This window comes from Pomacea canaliculata, linkage group LG1 (assembly GCF_003073045.1).
Source record: "Pomacea canaliculata isolate SZHN2017 linkage group LG1, ASM307304v1, whole genome shotgun sequence".
Lineage (NCBI taxonomy): Eukaryota > Metazoa > Mollusca > Gastropoda > Architaenioglossa > Ampullariidae > Pomacea > Pomacea canaliculata.
Window position 1 is genome coordinate 44,491,743 of NC_037590.1, and position 15,292 is coordinate 44,507,034.

The window sequence follows — 15,292 nt, forward strand, 5'->3', positions numbered from 1 at the left end:
TAAAAAGGACGTTTATATGTATCTGAGAGTTCATAAGTCAACTGAGTACGATACGATTATCACTAAGAACTTGACCAGATACATTATCGATATTTTTTTAAAAAACCTCATAGTTGACACGGTTAATGTGGCCAGCAACTTGTGGAAGATAAAAGCGATGTGTGTTAGTGGAACACTGTTCATGTCAACGCTCATATCTTGATGGCGCGCAAAGGCTTTGGATTGCAAACCTTTTTAATTGTAGATGAGTCAAACCTCTTTAATCTGAACGTTTCTCAGGAGTATGAGGTGGGATGCCTGGACTAAATGCACATGCCATCATTGTCAGGCTTGAATTGTATGCGGACGTCATCGAGTTACCAAGTGTATGTATCTGGGTTGTATATCTGCCGAGAAAGCTAACTTGCTTTTATCTGTCTCTTTACCAGTATCTGATGATCTTTTGTTTTGTTTTGATAAATTATATCAAGTGCAGCACATGAACGATTTTCCCCAACGTGGAAGAGTTGTAACCCCTTTCCAGTATGATGCCAAATAAAAATTAAAAAACTTTCTTGTCCTTCGGTGATCGTGTTTTTACAACCAAGCCTGCCACCTTTGTACATCCGTGAGGGCTTTTACACCCTGACACGAGACGACTTCTTCCCCAACGTGAGAAACGTTTGCAATGTAGTGAGTCAACAGTTTTGTGCTCGACAGAAATCTTTCTTCCCCCTCACTCCCCACGCCTTCCCCTCCAATCACACTCACAACCTTTGACCTGTAGACAGAGTTATCTGGAACACGGCGCTGACCTTTCGTTCTTGGTTGGATTAGGATCTCAGAAAGCGTCGATGGCGCCAGTGTATTCGATGCTCAACGTCAATCTTTTACTCAAATTATGTTTTTGTCCAATGGTGCGAAGTTCACGAAGGTTTTCTTTTTTTATTCAGTGTTCACATTTAATCGCCTTGCCACCTCTCCTCTCTCCAAACACACACACTCCTCCCCCATCTCATGACCTTCAGAATGTTTGGGCGGCCTGGGTTACCCGGATACCGGGGTCACAAACCCAAGTAGCGTGGACTCTGTACTCCCCAGGACGTAGATAGACGTAGTCCCAACCTGACCAATCAACCAACGTGCTGGCTGCGTGTTACACATACAGTTGAGCAGGTGTGCAAATACCTATCAGCGATAAACAAGATCTTCGGTGTGTGAACGTCTCCAGTTGTACTGGTCTGTGCTGACCTTGTCGGGTGGTTAGTGAACACATATTGCAGCCGAGCTCCCACGTGTTGCCAAGGAATATTTTCTTCTATCTATGTGACCCCTGCCCCACTCATTGGAAGAAGACACATGTACACAACAATAATAATGCACTTTAGTATCCTGAGAGGTAAAGCAGGATTTCTACTCAAGCTTGAGTGAAGGTAAATCTTGTACTTCTCTTATCATTAACTCTCGCCAGACATGCAGTATCTGTATTTTTCTTCTTTGGTGATCATTTTGTCATTTATCTTTCTCATAGTGTTGTGTGTGCAAGAAAAACTGAACTATATATACATGCAGTTCTTTATTTATAAGCATGTCTCCAATATTCAAAGCCCAGAATTCATTTTTGAGGTGACGACACCAGCAGCTCTGTATCCAAGCATTGGAAGCCTTGCCCAGGACCCGTTGCCATGGAGAACTACGGCATGGAGAAGGACGAGGACACGTATGATGAAGTATTCATGGACGACTCGGAGGTCAAGGCCAGAATGGAGGCCAACACAAAGCCGAAGAAACAGAAAGTCACATCTAAGAAGCTGGTGGTCGTCGTCTGCATCTGCTGACGGAGATGTGCGAGAGGCTGACCTTCTACAGTGTCGGCGCCAACACCGTGTTGTTCGGCACCAGCGTCCTCAAGTACTCCTCCACTGACGCGGCGCACGTCGCCAACATCTTCACAGGTAGGCAGTAGTATGTCTACCCAGGCAGAAGTAGTCTCAGGTGAACATGGCATGCAGGAATGTTCTCAGCCAAGCATGCAGAAGTATTTTCAGGTAGGCAGGATACCTTTCAGGAGTATTTTAAGGCAGGTGTTCTCAGGTATGCATTGGTATTTTGAGGAAGAAAGAAGTGTTTTAGGTAAACAGTAGGTTACCTGTTGAAGTCTATAATATTGCTTGAACACACAGTCAGTAAGACAACGAGATGTGCAGAGAAATGCAAAAGAACAAACAGCATATATCAACAATGTCATGACCTGACATGTATGACAAGTTGCAAACTTGCTGAAGTACGTTACACAGGTTTATCATGTTTCAGTAACTAAAGCAAGGAATACACAAACACTGTGCAAGTTGTTTATAATTACATCGACAGTTTCCCAGTGCCAAGGGATGATGATGTCACGGCTGTTTTGCAGGTGTGGTCTATCTGTTGCCTCTCCTGGGTGGCTTCGTGTCGGACGCCTGGGCGGGAAAGTTTAGAACCATCGTGGGCGCCGGCTTCCTGTATACCCTGGGTAATTGATATACACTCGTGGTAACTGATATACATTCGAGATAATCGACACGTCGGGTAATTGATATTTACTCCGGTAATTGATGCACTCCGGGTAGGAGGAGGAGGAATATTTTATATATATAAATGATTGAAGATCATGATGGGATTGGCTGGATAAGTAGTTGGAAAATGTGCTTGCAGGTCTGGTGCTGTTGCCGGCCTCTGCCATTGACTACCAGACGCTGTTCGGCCAGCAGGAGGACGGCTCTTACTATGACTTGAGTGTCGTGAGTTATATCTTTGAATGACATGAGCATCGTGAGATTTATCCGTTAGTAAGCTGTTCCATGCTGTTACCTAACGCCGAGTTTCAATGGAAATTATTAGAAGAGGATTACAAATTTGACAATGTGTCTCAAAACATAATGCTGTAGATGTTTTTCTATATTGAAATTCACCACAGTGGATGTTCTATTGCAATATATAACACCGTAGATGGTCTGTTGCATATATAACATTGTAGATGTACTGTCGCAGGACACAAGACGAGCTTTATTCCTCAGCGGCCTTACCTTCATCGCCCTGGGTACAGGAGGTATCAAGGCTAATGTCGGACCCTTTGGGGCTCAACAGCTGGTGGACAACGGCGAGGGGGCTGTTCAGGCATTCTTCAACTGGTGAGAAAAATATTTTGTGTTAAAGTATGTCATTCCTCGTTCTTTCGAGAAACAGTGATTGCCAAGACGGAGGCAGTCAAATAAAAACCAGTTAAAATGAAAATAAAGCAGCTAATCAACTGTCGTAGGCGATGCTATATTTGCAACACAGAGACGTATCCTTTACGTCTGGCACTCCCTCAGTCTTCTTAGTTTCTTTTGCTAGTATATACTCTGTCAAGGATTGGCAATTCTGCCGGTCTGTCGCAGCTGACTCAAAAATCCCGATCCTCCTAAACATCTGTTCAAGTTTTTATGATTCTCAAGATTCTGTACATCTAATGTAACGTAGTCGATATTGTTCCCAAGGTCCACCATAATAACATTCAGTCTGTTAGTACACAATGACAACGTTTAGCATGTCAGCATCCAGAGATTCACCATGGCAACATGTTGTGTGTCTCTGTCCCAAGGTTCACCTAAACCAATGTACTCTATGGCTGCTTCCCAAATTCTCCATAACAACATACCATCTGGGTGTATCGCAAGGTTCACTATAACAACATACCATCAGAATGTTTGTGATTTCCCAGGTTCTACTGGTTCATCAATGTGGGGTCACTGATCGCTTACACCGGAGTAGCCTACATCCAGCAGGAGGTCAGCTTTGCCTGGGGCTTCTTCGTGCCGCTCATCAGCATGGTCATTGCTATTATCATCTTCATCGCCGCCCAGACACTGTACATCCACAAACCTCCAGGTGGTAAGTGTTATCCAGTCACTGTACATCCACAAGGCAAGTGGTTCACGGGTCGCATTGTGTGAGACACATCAGAGAATAAAGTAGCCCAATCTTCTCTAGATGGCGCTGATGCTCCTTTCAGGAAGCCGAAACATGGTGCTTGCATAAAGAACTTTTAAATAAAAGCAGCGCATATACCTAAACCAAAAATGAACCCCACAAACAAGCAAAATCAAAATCAAAACAAAAGTAGGACTAGTTTAGGAGAGCTCCGAACCTTGTGACTAACATACAGAAAGTGCTAGAAACGTAGATAAGACGTAACAAATGCTACGGACCCGACGCGCGACGTAAGAGTCAAAGGACTTGTCTTCACATGCAATGCAGGACAAGGTCTTCATAAACTGAGACTAGTGTCCACGTCTTGGCCCTGACTTGTGTAGGACGTAGCACGTAGCACGTAGCACGTAGCACGTAGCGTAAGGACGTAACAGCCGTGGTTGTGTTGCAGGAAGCATCCTGGCGACGAGTGTGTTAGTGTGTTGTCAAGTCTGTGTCAGAAGACGTCCAGTGCTGCCTCCTGGCCACAAGCGGCGGGTGTTCGACAAAGCCAAGAAACAGTATGGCGGCTCCTTCGACTCCGACGTGGTGGACAGCGTCAAGAGCGTCCTGGCCGTCATCCCCGTCTTCATCACGGTCATCATGTACTGGGCCATCTACGCTCAGGTGAGCATTGCTTTCTTCTCTAGTCACCTGGCCAAGTGTCTGACTCCCTCAAACACCAACCTACCTGAGGCACATCTTTGGGTGGGGATAGGGAGAAGGAGGGAATTGAGTTTGATGTTCGAGTGGTAGGGGATGCTGGAGAAGTTGAACGATATGGCTTTAGAGTGTGAGTGTTAAATTTATTGATAAATGGATCAATCGGTTCACGGAGTGATTGGTGGAGGGTGTGGAGTATTGACCAGAAAGGATGCAGCAATCAAACTATGTTGGAACGAGAGAAGGAAGTATGAACTAAAAAGGCCTCCGCTTATGAAATAATAACAACTACTACTACTACTTTTGTAAAGAGCAGCCTGTCAAAAATAATTGCCTCATTACATTTTCTTGCATTTATTTAACCACGAGTCATTCCATCCCACACACCCTCATACCCTGCCATTCGAAAACTCACGCATGCACACACACATACGCATATACACATACACGGACACATCAACTAGCCCTCGGTTTGAGTTTCTAACGCTTCTGGGTGCTTGCAGATGACAACCACCTTCTTCTTCCAAGGGGAACGCATGGATGTTCGAGTAGGGGGGATAAACATCCCTGCTTCCGGTCTCAATGCCTTCAACACCATCATCATCATCATTCTCATCCCGATCGTCGACCGTGGCCTCTATCCTTTCTTGCAGCGCATCGGCCGCCCCCTGACTCACCTGCAGCGGATGGGTAAGTCATTCGTCCTTTGCTTTATCTTATTTAATTTCGTCTGTCTGCACCTGCCATTTGTGCGAAAGAGTATTTTTATTATCTTTCTTTCTATCGCAAAATAAAAATTTAAAATTAAAAAAAAGGGGATGAGTTGCTAAGTGACTGAATGCTAGATGTGGAGGTCAGGTGATGTGAATTGTATTGTATGGTATACACTGACACTCAGGTGAGGCACTGCTGTTTAGTTAGTGTGTGACCTCCTATATGAATCCAGGGTGATCTCTGTAAAAAAAAAATCTGTAAAATACTGGCTGATGCTAAACTTTAGAACAGAAACTTACATCGTCTATCTAATGAGTGAACATGCATACACCATTTGTGTATGTGGTTGATTAATAATAATAATAGACATGGAAGACTACACCAGAACTAAATGTATTCATGAAGAACCGAGGAGTGATCGGAGCAGAACTCTCTGTAGCAAGGTACGAGCGGTGCTGAAAGTAAACTTTATAGTTTGAAGAGAAAGAGGAAGAAAATTCCTGAGAGGGAATAGGGTTTGCATCCACCGAATGTCTCCTGTCTCTCTCTCCCCCCTTCTTTCTCTCTTTCACACACACACACAGCGGGAAAGGCGTCGCGGCGAACGTGCTGAAAAGGCAAGACTCAGGTTTGTTGGATTGTATTTCAAACTGATGTTGTTTATTCCTCCAATTATAGACAAAGTATTTTGTACCGAGCTCAACCCAGTGACAGGAAAAGAAAATTCTTATCTTACGAGACCAGTGAGCTAGTCTGTCTGTCTGTTTGTCTGTCTGTCTGTCTTTGCAGGCATCGGCTTCCTGCTGGCCGCCCTGTCCGTGGTGGTGGCCGGCGTGGTGGAGATCGCGCGCAAGGACCGGATGCACGAGGCGCACGGCGTGCACATGCAGGAGCTGGGTGGCGAGAAGTTCAACGCCTCTGACCTCTCGGTGTTCGCACAGGTGTCGGAGTACGCGCTGGTGGGCGCCAGTGAGGTCTTCGCCAGCATCTGTGGTACGTGAACGCTGCGGCATCTGCAACCTCACAGCACTACTGTCATTGCCAGCAAGTGTGTGTGTGTGCGCGCGTGTACTTGTGTGTATATGTGAGTGCGCATATGTGTGTGTGTACTCGTGTGTTTGTCATAATGCATGTCACGAACTACCGCAGGTCTGGAGTTCGCCTTCACTCAGGCGCCCAAGTCCATGCAGGGAGTGGTCACGGGACTCTTCTACGTGGCGTCAGGCCTGGGCAGCTTCGTGTCCGACGGCATCCTCAACGCCGTGAAAGCCGCTTCCAAGGACTGTAAGTCACTGGCTTACATAGAGTGAGAGACAGGAGAGTGTGAGTTACGTCACGGGAAGTGACGTTAGAGTGTGAGTGACATCACAGTTTTAGTGACACTAAGGTGTGCGTGACGGCAAACTTCGAGTGACAATAGCATGACCGGAGACGGCAAAAAAACCAAACCAAAACAAACAAAAACAAAAAAAACAAACAAAAAACCCCCCCAAAGAAAAAAACAGAACAAAAACAAACAAAAAAAACGACGAACCAGGTGAAAGGACTAACGTCAGACTGAATAACAACATCCTGTGTGACACTTCCGGCAAGCATCATGTTCCTGTGATTGTGAATAACAAACTTTTAAGGCCTTTAGGCATTTGTATCTACCCAATAATAAACGCATCTCATTCTTTCATTATCCCAAAAATATTTGCAAGCTTAAGTTACAGACATGAACTTCTCTCAACAAAGAAAACTGTCGCCATGTCAGACAGCTGGAGGATGTGGGGAGAGGGGAGCGGACATCACAAAATCAGATCCGGGATCCTCAGGTTGTTTTGGTGAAGGTTCTGTCAAGTCGGAGGGGTGGGAGTTGGGGAATATGTACAATATTTGCACAAATGCCAAGTGGTCAGCTCAGCTACTCATATGTAGCTCAGTGCGAGAAGTTTGTGTCCATACCTCAGTCACAGTCCAGGCCGTCTTTAGTCCCGTCGTCATGACTACTGGAGCCTGCAAGTATCCCAACCACGGTTTCTATGACTCGTGAAAAACTTTGTTACTTTCGGATTTACGTGCATGATTATATTAAGTGCTTCAAAGAACGACAACATGCAAATATTGTATCACTAGGGCGCCATGCCACTGAAGCAAAGTGTGTCCGTGCGCCAAGATGTTTGTGATCAACCTCCTTTCCCTAATTATATTTTTCCCATGTTAAGATCTCAGTCCGGTTGTTGTCTATTGGGTCAGTGCATGGATCGAAAGACCGTTTGGGAAATAGGTGATGTTGTAACAGCTACAAAGTTAAAAGTATAATCCAGCACCAATGTCCTATACAAAAATTTGCTGAAAGTCTTCAGACATAAAAAAATAGTGCTAACAGTTAGTTTACACAAAAACTAGGTGACTGAGCTAAGAGTGCGGCGCATTAAGACAAACACCATTGTTTAGAAGCAGATTGAAACCTGAAGGGCATCATATTTCAGCGATCACCAGTTTCTTGCAATGAAATTAGCGTCTGGACCACACACGAAATCAGGAACAGCAACTCGCTGCAGGGTGTCGCCACTGATTTTATTTATTTTCCCCGCACTACTTTACGTCTGTCTTCTTGCAAGGTCGGCGTGGAAAGGCTGTCAGCGCGGAGTGTTCTGTGATGGCCTCTGGAGGACGAGACACAGACGTGGACAAGAAACCTCGTTGTCATCGATACAATTACATCGCGAGGCCCACTCCAGGGCGGCTACATCTGCGACCATCTGCGTTTCCCTGTAAACGTCCTCTCTCTGTCTCTCCCTGTGACACACTGCAGTCTCTCTCTGTGACAGAGAGAGAGAGAAAGCGAGAGTGAGAGGGAGATGATCACAACTTAAAACACAACTTCCACATTTTGTCTTATCTGCCTCTGCAGTCCGTGATTAGTATTTCCGCTACTCCCACCCATCCACATGTACACCTGTCTTTCTGAATGATACCTGGAAGTCGACTGTTGGTTGTGAAATGTCGTTGCAGATCCCTGGTTCGATGACGAGATCAACAACGCCCACGTGGAGTATTTCTTCTTTCTGCTGGCGGGTCTCATGCTGCTAGACTTCCTCGTCTTTCTCGTCATCGCCCGCTTTTACCGTTATCGCAAGCCCAGCCCCGAGGGTGGGGGCGAGGTGAAGGCAGGGGAAGGAACAATAGAATGGAAAGAAGACCTTACTCACCTCTGACCTAAAGGAAATAACGTCACCGAAGGACAGGAAATGACGTCTTTGAAGTACAGAGTAAGCGGTCTTCACCAGATCGCCATCGCCATAACTACACGTTGACACATTGTAGTCTCATTCTAACTGAACGGCAGGGGACAGACATCAACATAAACATCTTTGTATGTACACACTTTTGTATCAGACTTTAGATGAAGTGTAAACATTGAGTGAAGCATTAAGATGAAATCCACCGGAAGTGGCTCACATGACTGGTTTCTGGTCTGACTAACCTGATAGTGTTTTAGTCCAGTGTCCGCCACACTTGTACTTAACATAAGTTGTGAGGGCAGCGTTGGTCCTGAATAATTTCATGATCATTGTTGTCTTGTTTGTAAATAAAATATTGTCGTAAAGCATTGTCGTCCTTCAAATTGTTGTTTAGATATACGTCTAGTTCACTATTATTTTTTTATATTGTAACTAATATAAAAAATAATATATTTATCTTCCCGCATATTTCTCTGTGTGTGATCGCCTGAAAATTTCCAAGTTCATTTTTTATATTTATTTCACAGACTTGTTTTTTGGCTTGGTCTTTTATTTTATTTGTTAGCGCTTGTTCAGTCGGTGAAGTAGATACTACACGGAAATGCTGTGACACACAATTAAAATAATCCAGTATTCTAAAATTATGAAAATTATGTGTAAAGTAAATATGTAGAAGCCGAAAAGAGGGATGGAGGAGGAAGGGAAGGCTTTGTGTTTGTGTCTTGAACCATCATTCATTCGTAATTAACTGATGAGTTCCGTACCGTACCAGGTACCGCCAAGGCAAAGTATACAAATCATTGTATGAGTAAATAAAATAAAATTAAATTAAATACAAAACTTTGATGAGGAGATTAAGCGTTTAACGAAACACAAGCGAAAAGTGATAAAAGATTTAAAGAGTCAGTTCTTTTCCATGACAAGGTTCAGAGAACACCGATGAAAGAGAGAATGTCTATTATCATACATTGGAGATTTGATTAGTACAGAATATGATAATTTCTTATTTCAATAGCTAGAGGTTGTTCGACTCGTCGTTCTTGACCTTATAATTTTCGCTAAAATAATAGCAGGCCTCGACTGGGCACAAGAATACAATTTCACTCCCTTTCCTCAGATATATTCACAGACGATTATTTTGTCTCCCCCACAAAAAAAAAAATAAAACAAAATTCGAGCCTTAACAGCTCACGTCCCTAAACATTTGTCTTATTATCATGATTTACTAAACACAAAATTAATGTTTCTACGAAAAACTCAGCCTGCGCCTGTGTCGGTAGGGTCAAGATGCGATGTCCAACTTGATGTCATCGCCTCCTTGAGTGTGAAGGTGAGAAGTAACCATAGAGGCAACAGTTTGGTTCTTTTATCGCAGATTGTGTGAGTGTTTATTCCGGGTGTACGTGTGTAACAATGACAGACTTCTTCCTGGGTCTGCAAAATAATGTGTGCCTGTGAGTGCTACAACATCTACTTTTCACAGTTGCTGTCGCATCTCTGATGTATTAAACAGAGCTAAAGTTACTTCCTCGACTAAAACTGCCGCTCATCATGATGTCCACAGATGTGAACCATCTGGGATCATGTCATTGTTTCGTGTTTGAGCACCTGAATGTAGGCAGTAAAGTAATAGCCGCGCGTCCTCTTACATGGATGAAAGAGAAAGAGTGAGGATAGATGAGAGAACAAGTACATGAGAGAGAAGGGAGACAGCCTAATCCGCAATAACCATTTCACTCGCTCAGCCAAGCGGTGACAATATAAAAATCCACAATTTTATTTACTGGGCGACTATGGTAAGAGGATCCACAGCAACCCAACAATAAATATGAATGAAGTCAATCTGACAAGTCCTGAGACCATCTGTTGTAGAGTGCTGGCTGTACACCTGCTCCATTCCTCCTCCCCGGCGACTAGACGAGACTTCTTTATATTTTGTAATCAGGACACATGATATATATATATCGCATTCCTGATATTCTTAAATGACTTACTTCGGCTCAGATTTCTCTTCAGTATCCGAGAAAAATCTCTTTCCTTAAATGAAAAAAAACTTAAGCTTGGGTGTAAAATGTCTCGGCCTCAGAGAAGTGAGGCAATAAAAACACAGATCACCATAACACTCAGTCTGTACCACGCGATGAAGCAGCTTTTTTAAGTCAGACCAAAACACAAAGACATCAGTAAACAAGAATAAATTCTTTTAATTCTTGTTGCCAGTATAAATCATTCTGGGAGCGGTAGAAAGACATTTGAAAGTAGATCGGACCTACACCAGCACATTTCGGACAGTCACAACGGGGAAACTGTCTTCTCTCTCAAGCAATACACATGTAACAACTGAGTACATACCTACATACCTATGGCATAGTAGTACAAAACATACATTGCAACACCGCGCTTCTAATGCTAACCACAGCATTCTGGAATAATGTCAAATACTAGACGAGTAAGTAAAAATATGTTTTGTACACTCGTGTGGTGAATTTTCACAATCTCCTACAATCCAACACATATGATCATCATCTAGATTTTATATTTTATCATAAATAGTAAACAAACCGCAGAGTTTATTTATTTGTGCCGAGTTCCCATTAAAAAAAAAAAAAAATAAAGAGAGTACCTTAAAAATCCCCAATGAACAAATCCATATCAAAGATTTACAACATGAACAGATCACAGGACAACATGAATAACCTTAATGTACCAACAACAACAAAATTAAATAAAAAAAGACAAAAATAGCGAGTATTCTCGTCCTGAGTACAGAAATGAATCCCAGCTCTAATTACGAAGTAAAACTGTCACTAACGACTTACACAACACCAAAATACAACCGAAGCAGCATACGAATGCATTTTAGTATATACACCTGCAATAATCTTAGATCGCTTTTCAATAATTACAAAAACATCAAACGACCACCACCTAAAAAAACTAAAATTTCAGTCACGCTCAGGAATGTTTATAGGACGCTCCCTCAGTCTTCATTCATAATAGTTTCTCAGACATTTAGCAAGTTTGCTGACATACACCTTATCTCTCTCTGTTCCATGAACTCGACCAAACACCTTTCTGTGGGGAGCAAAGAAACTGTGGACAGAAAGACTTCGGGACAAACACCTACAGCTACCCACAATGCATCGCACTAACCACAGTGTCTACAAGAGATGCCCACAACCACAGGTGTCGGTGCCCGCCACTACAATGTCGAAAGACTCTACACCAAGAATGTGTTCCTCCAACTTGACTCCGAGATACTCCGCAAACTGAATCAGACTTCTGTGTTAGAATTTCCTAAGTCGCACTTTACACTAAGAACAATTTTCAGCTTAACATCCGTTAATGACCGCTGAGTCTCAAGTCATCAGTCTTAAGTAGCAAGCTGGAGAAGCCTATAACAATTAAAAAATAATACAAATACTTTTTCTGCCCTAAAAAGAACAACCGAAACCCAAGAAACACTTTTTACTTTTGGTCTTACGCAGAATAACGGCGATTATCTCTAATTATAGCCACTGTCATAAGGCTACACAGCCTCTGGATTCATCCGAAAGATGTTTGTCGTTTTACAAGGGTTTATTGCAATTTTTTTTGTGTTTTTTTTTTTCACGCGCAATTTATTTGAACTTTACATGATGTCATTTGATAATACAAAACTGTCCCGCAGGCAAATCATGTCGCAGATTAAGTGGTTCACTAAAGCCTTTGACATTCAACGAAAGCTTATATGTTTTAAGAGTTTAAAAATAAACTTGCTGTTATGTTGGCAGAAACCTGTAGAGCTCGGCGAGAACTCTTACAAGAGGTAATCATGTATAACATCCACAGTCTACAGGAGACCGAGTTATTTGTGAGAGAGTGTGAGTGTGTCTCTCCCTCATTCCTCCACATCTCTCTCTCTCTGTGTGACCATCAAACCATACAACGAAACAGATCCAGGTTTTACCGAAAGGATTTTTTTCTGACCAAATTGTCCACCCCACTACTACTACAACCCCTCACTGTCATCAATATTTGTACATCTCAAGTTAGTAATACAACCATGCATTGTTTCTAGTTCTTGTGCAACTTAAGCAGACGTGAATGTGTCGGCATTAATCTGTGGAAAGATAAGTGGATGGGCTTATTGGGGAGAAAATGAGGAAGAGAGGACAGAGGGAGGAAATAAACGGATAAACAGATAAAGATGAAAAGAGAACTGCAGCAAAATATCACAATCTAGTTATGTTAACAATCCCTAGCTATGTTAGTGATTTGCTTCATCACGAGAATCTATAAACAAAGAAGAAAGCCGAACAAACAATGAACAACCGAAAAATGAAAACAAAATGCAATTTCTGTCATTACAAAGTGGAACCAATGAGAGGACCACAGGAAACATAATACAATTATATTAGCCAAATATTCCACAGCCAAATAAAGAAAAACACACACAAACCACTTCACTGACTGCAATTATGCACATTATTAAAAAAATCTGTCAAAGACCATTTCCACCCAGTAATCAATGAAAGGAAGAAAGCAAACTAATCTCGATTCATTGATTCAGAGGCGACGGGTATACGCCATCCGCCCATGGCATCTGGTAAGGTATGTCGGGGGAAAACAGAACCGGGCAGTGCACGGCAGAGAACACAAACAGGTCAAGCCAGGGTCACTTTTATAAAGACAAAGCAACAAAGGACAAGATAGGAAACAGAAGCCATGGACAGGCCAAGGAAGAGGGTACAGTAACAGTGTAAGGGGACATCAGGCAATGGAGAGATGTTTGCTGACATTAATAAATGCAGAGATATATCCTAACATTTACACGGACCTATAGCCTCTTTCTCTACGCTTTTATACAGCCACCGCCTAAATGTCTTGTGGTATATACATATCAACATTAACTGAACAGTCAGATTCTTCCTTTTTGAAACCAACTCTACCTTCTATCACGCTCAAGCCACCCTCTCTCTCTCAAGAAGAAACACTTCTTAACTCCAACTGACTCTCATCTGTTTTTCTCGATCTACCTACCTTCCCCATCTTTTTACAGAACAACTCTCTGCTCAGATTTTATTTACGGAGACAGAAAAACTCTACAAAAAGATGCTAGTCGTAACTCATCATTCTGTACCACCTGGTCACGGTATCGTAAAAAATTGTAAAATTAAAAAAAAAATCAGCAATTCAAGCAGTTGACAGCTTAACACGTAACCAGCATCCACTGCACGTGAAACGAGAATTCGAGGAAAACAAATTTTAACAAAGCCCACCCACATATTGCGCTGTGGTTGTGTCCACCATGTCTGTGTAAAGGTTTACATCTCAAAGTTATGTACAGCCAGACACCCAGGTCCCCCCGACCCCTGTCCACTCACCCCCCAGTCGTCCCTTGCTAGCTCGCGGAATGCACTTTGGGAGATGAGGCCCGGGTAAGCGGGTGGAGGCCGAGGCGGGTACCCGGTCATGTGATGCAGGACTCAGGTGGCGGAGTAGCGACTGAGGAGCTGCGTGTGGCAGGCGTCACACACTCGCACAGGCTTGGAGGACGACGGCAAGGGCATCTTGTTGTCGGAACACTCGCTGCAGTAGATGTCTCCGCAGTGCCGACAGTGATGCTGGAAAGGGTAAAAACAACACACACACAAAACTTATTTAAGAACGCGAAGAAAAAAAAAGTTCAGTAATTTGTTTTGCGGCATCAGCGACGCCTCAATATTGGTTATTCTGACCCTCCCTTCCCCTGTCTTTGAAGTGCTTCCACGTCTACGCCTTCACTGTCCTATGAAATAAATAAATGTTCATCGTCATGTCTCATGAAAGCTGACCATTGGCAAGTGTGGGTCGTGATGTGCCTCTTATGGATGTTCCACATCCAGCTCGCCTCCACTGCCCACGGGTCATTCTCGGTTATGAATTGATACTTATCCCTTGGCTACGACTATGAATCACTTACATGATTGGTTGTATAAAAATGTATAAATTATGGATGAATTAGTGGCCTATAGTTCTCAACCTGCTCTAACCCCTCAAAACATTATTCTTAAAGAAACGTATCCCTCCCCCAAAACTAACATTATTATTATTTTTAAGTTAACTTTTCTGGTAAAAGGAATCGATTATTTTGATATTACGGCTGTACATGGCGTTGTACATAATAAATTATAGCTACAAAATACAACCATTAAATAAAAATGCTAAACACTGAGTTATATCTTCTTAAAAAATTAACAATTCTTTTGGTACACTATAAGCGTAAAGGTGGAGAGGGGCGGGATATCGGCTCTGCCAGGCATCCCACTAAATCTAGATTTTTTTCCACAGCAACAAAAATTTATATTAAGTGAATCATGATAATAAAGTAAATTGTGAGGGACAATCATCCAACTTCCATTACGGGATGGAGACGACACATACGAGTCTGAGTAAATTCCAACAGGTCAAAGGTTGTGGGTCATTAATGGTGCACGCACACACACACACTGTTTATAAAGAAAGAACACACTTATGACAAGACCACAATTTTTGCGCCAACACTGTCCTCAAAATAGGTTTTGATTGCGACTGATTAAGCAAATGATGAAGAAAATCTGCGGACATCTGCCGAGGCTTTCAGATGGCGATCACAGGGACCAACTTTGTATCAGGTCCCAACTAAATGGAAACAGAATGGAGGCCTGCGGCCTGAAGCAGGTGTCTTTAGACAAACAGTCAGATTGAGACTGATA

At 42.9% G+C, this 15,292-nt stretch overlaps 2 protein-coding genes across 3 annotated transcripts in view; one reads left to right on the forward strand and one right to left on the reverse strand.

The window, feature by feature from the left end:
• The first annotated feature begins 1,022 nt into the window (after positions 1–1,022).
• Positions 1,023–8,944, forward strand: LOC112575022 (solute carrier family 15 member 4-like). Its single transcript, XM_025256508.1, has 11 exons — positions 1,023–1,412; positions 1,606–1,934; positions 2,393–2,491; positions 2,674–2,759; positions 3,010–3,149; positions 3,722–3,891; positions 4,382–4,596; positions 5,136–5,322; positions 6,136–6,339; positions 6,496–6,630; positions 8,347–8,944. The coding sequence occupies exons 2-11, from the start codon at positions 1,823–1,825 to the stop codon at positions 8,547–8,549; spliced, it is 1,551 nt and encodes a 516-aa protein (XP_025112293.1). The 5' UTR covers positions 1,023–1,412; positions 1,606–1,822; the 3' UTR covers positions 8,550–8,944.
• A 1,816-nt stretch (positions 8,945–10,760) lies between these two features.
• LOC112575003 (RUN and FYVE domain-containing protein 2-like) overlaps positions 10,761–15,292 on the reverse strand; it is a 50,358-nt gene continuing 45,826 nt past the window's right edge. For both annotated transcript variants that reach the window (XM_025256487.1, XM_025256495.1), the window contains one exon: positions 10,761–14,182. In XM_025256487.1, coding sequence (XP_025112272.1) covers positions 14,045–14,182 — 138 coding nt within the window. In that variant the 3' untranslated portion in view covers positions 10,761–14,044. The remainder of the gene's footprint in view (positions 14,183–15,292) is intronic.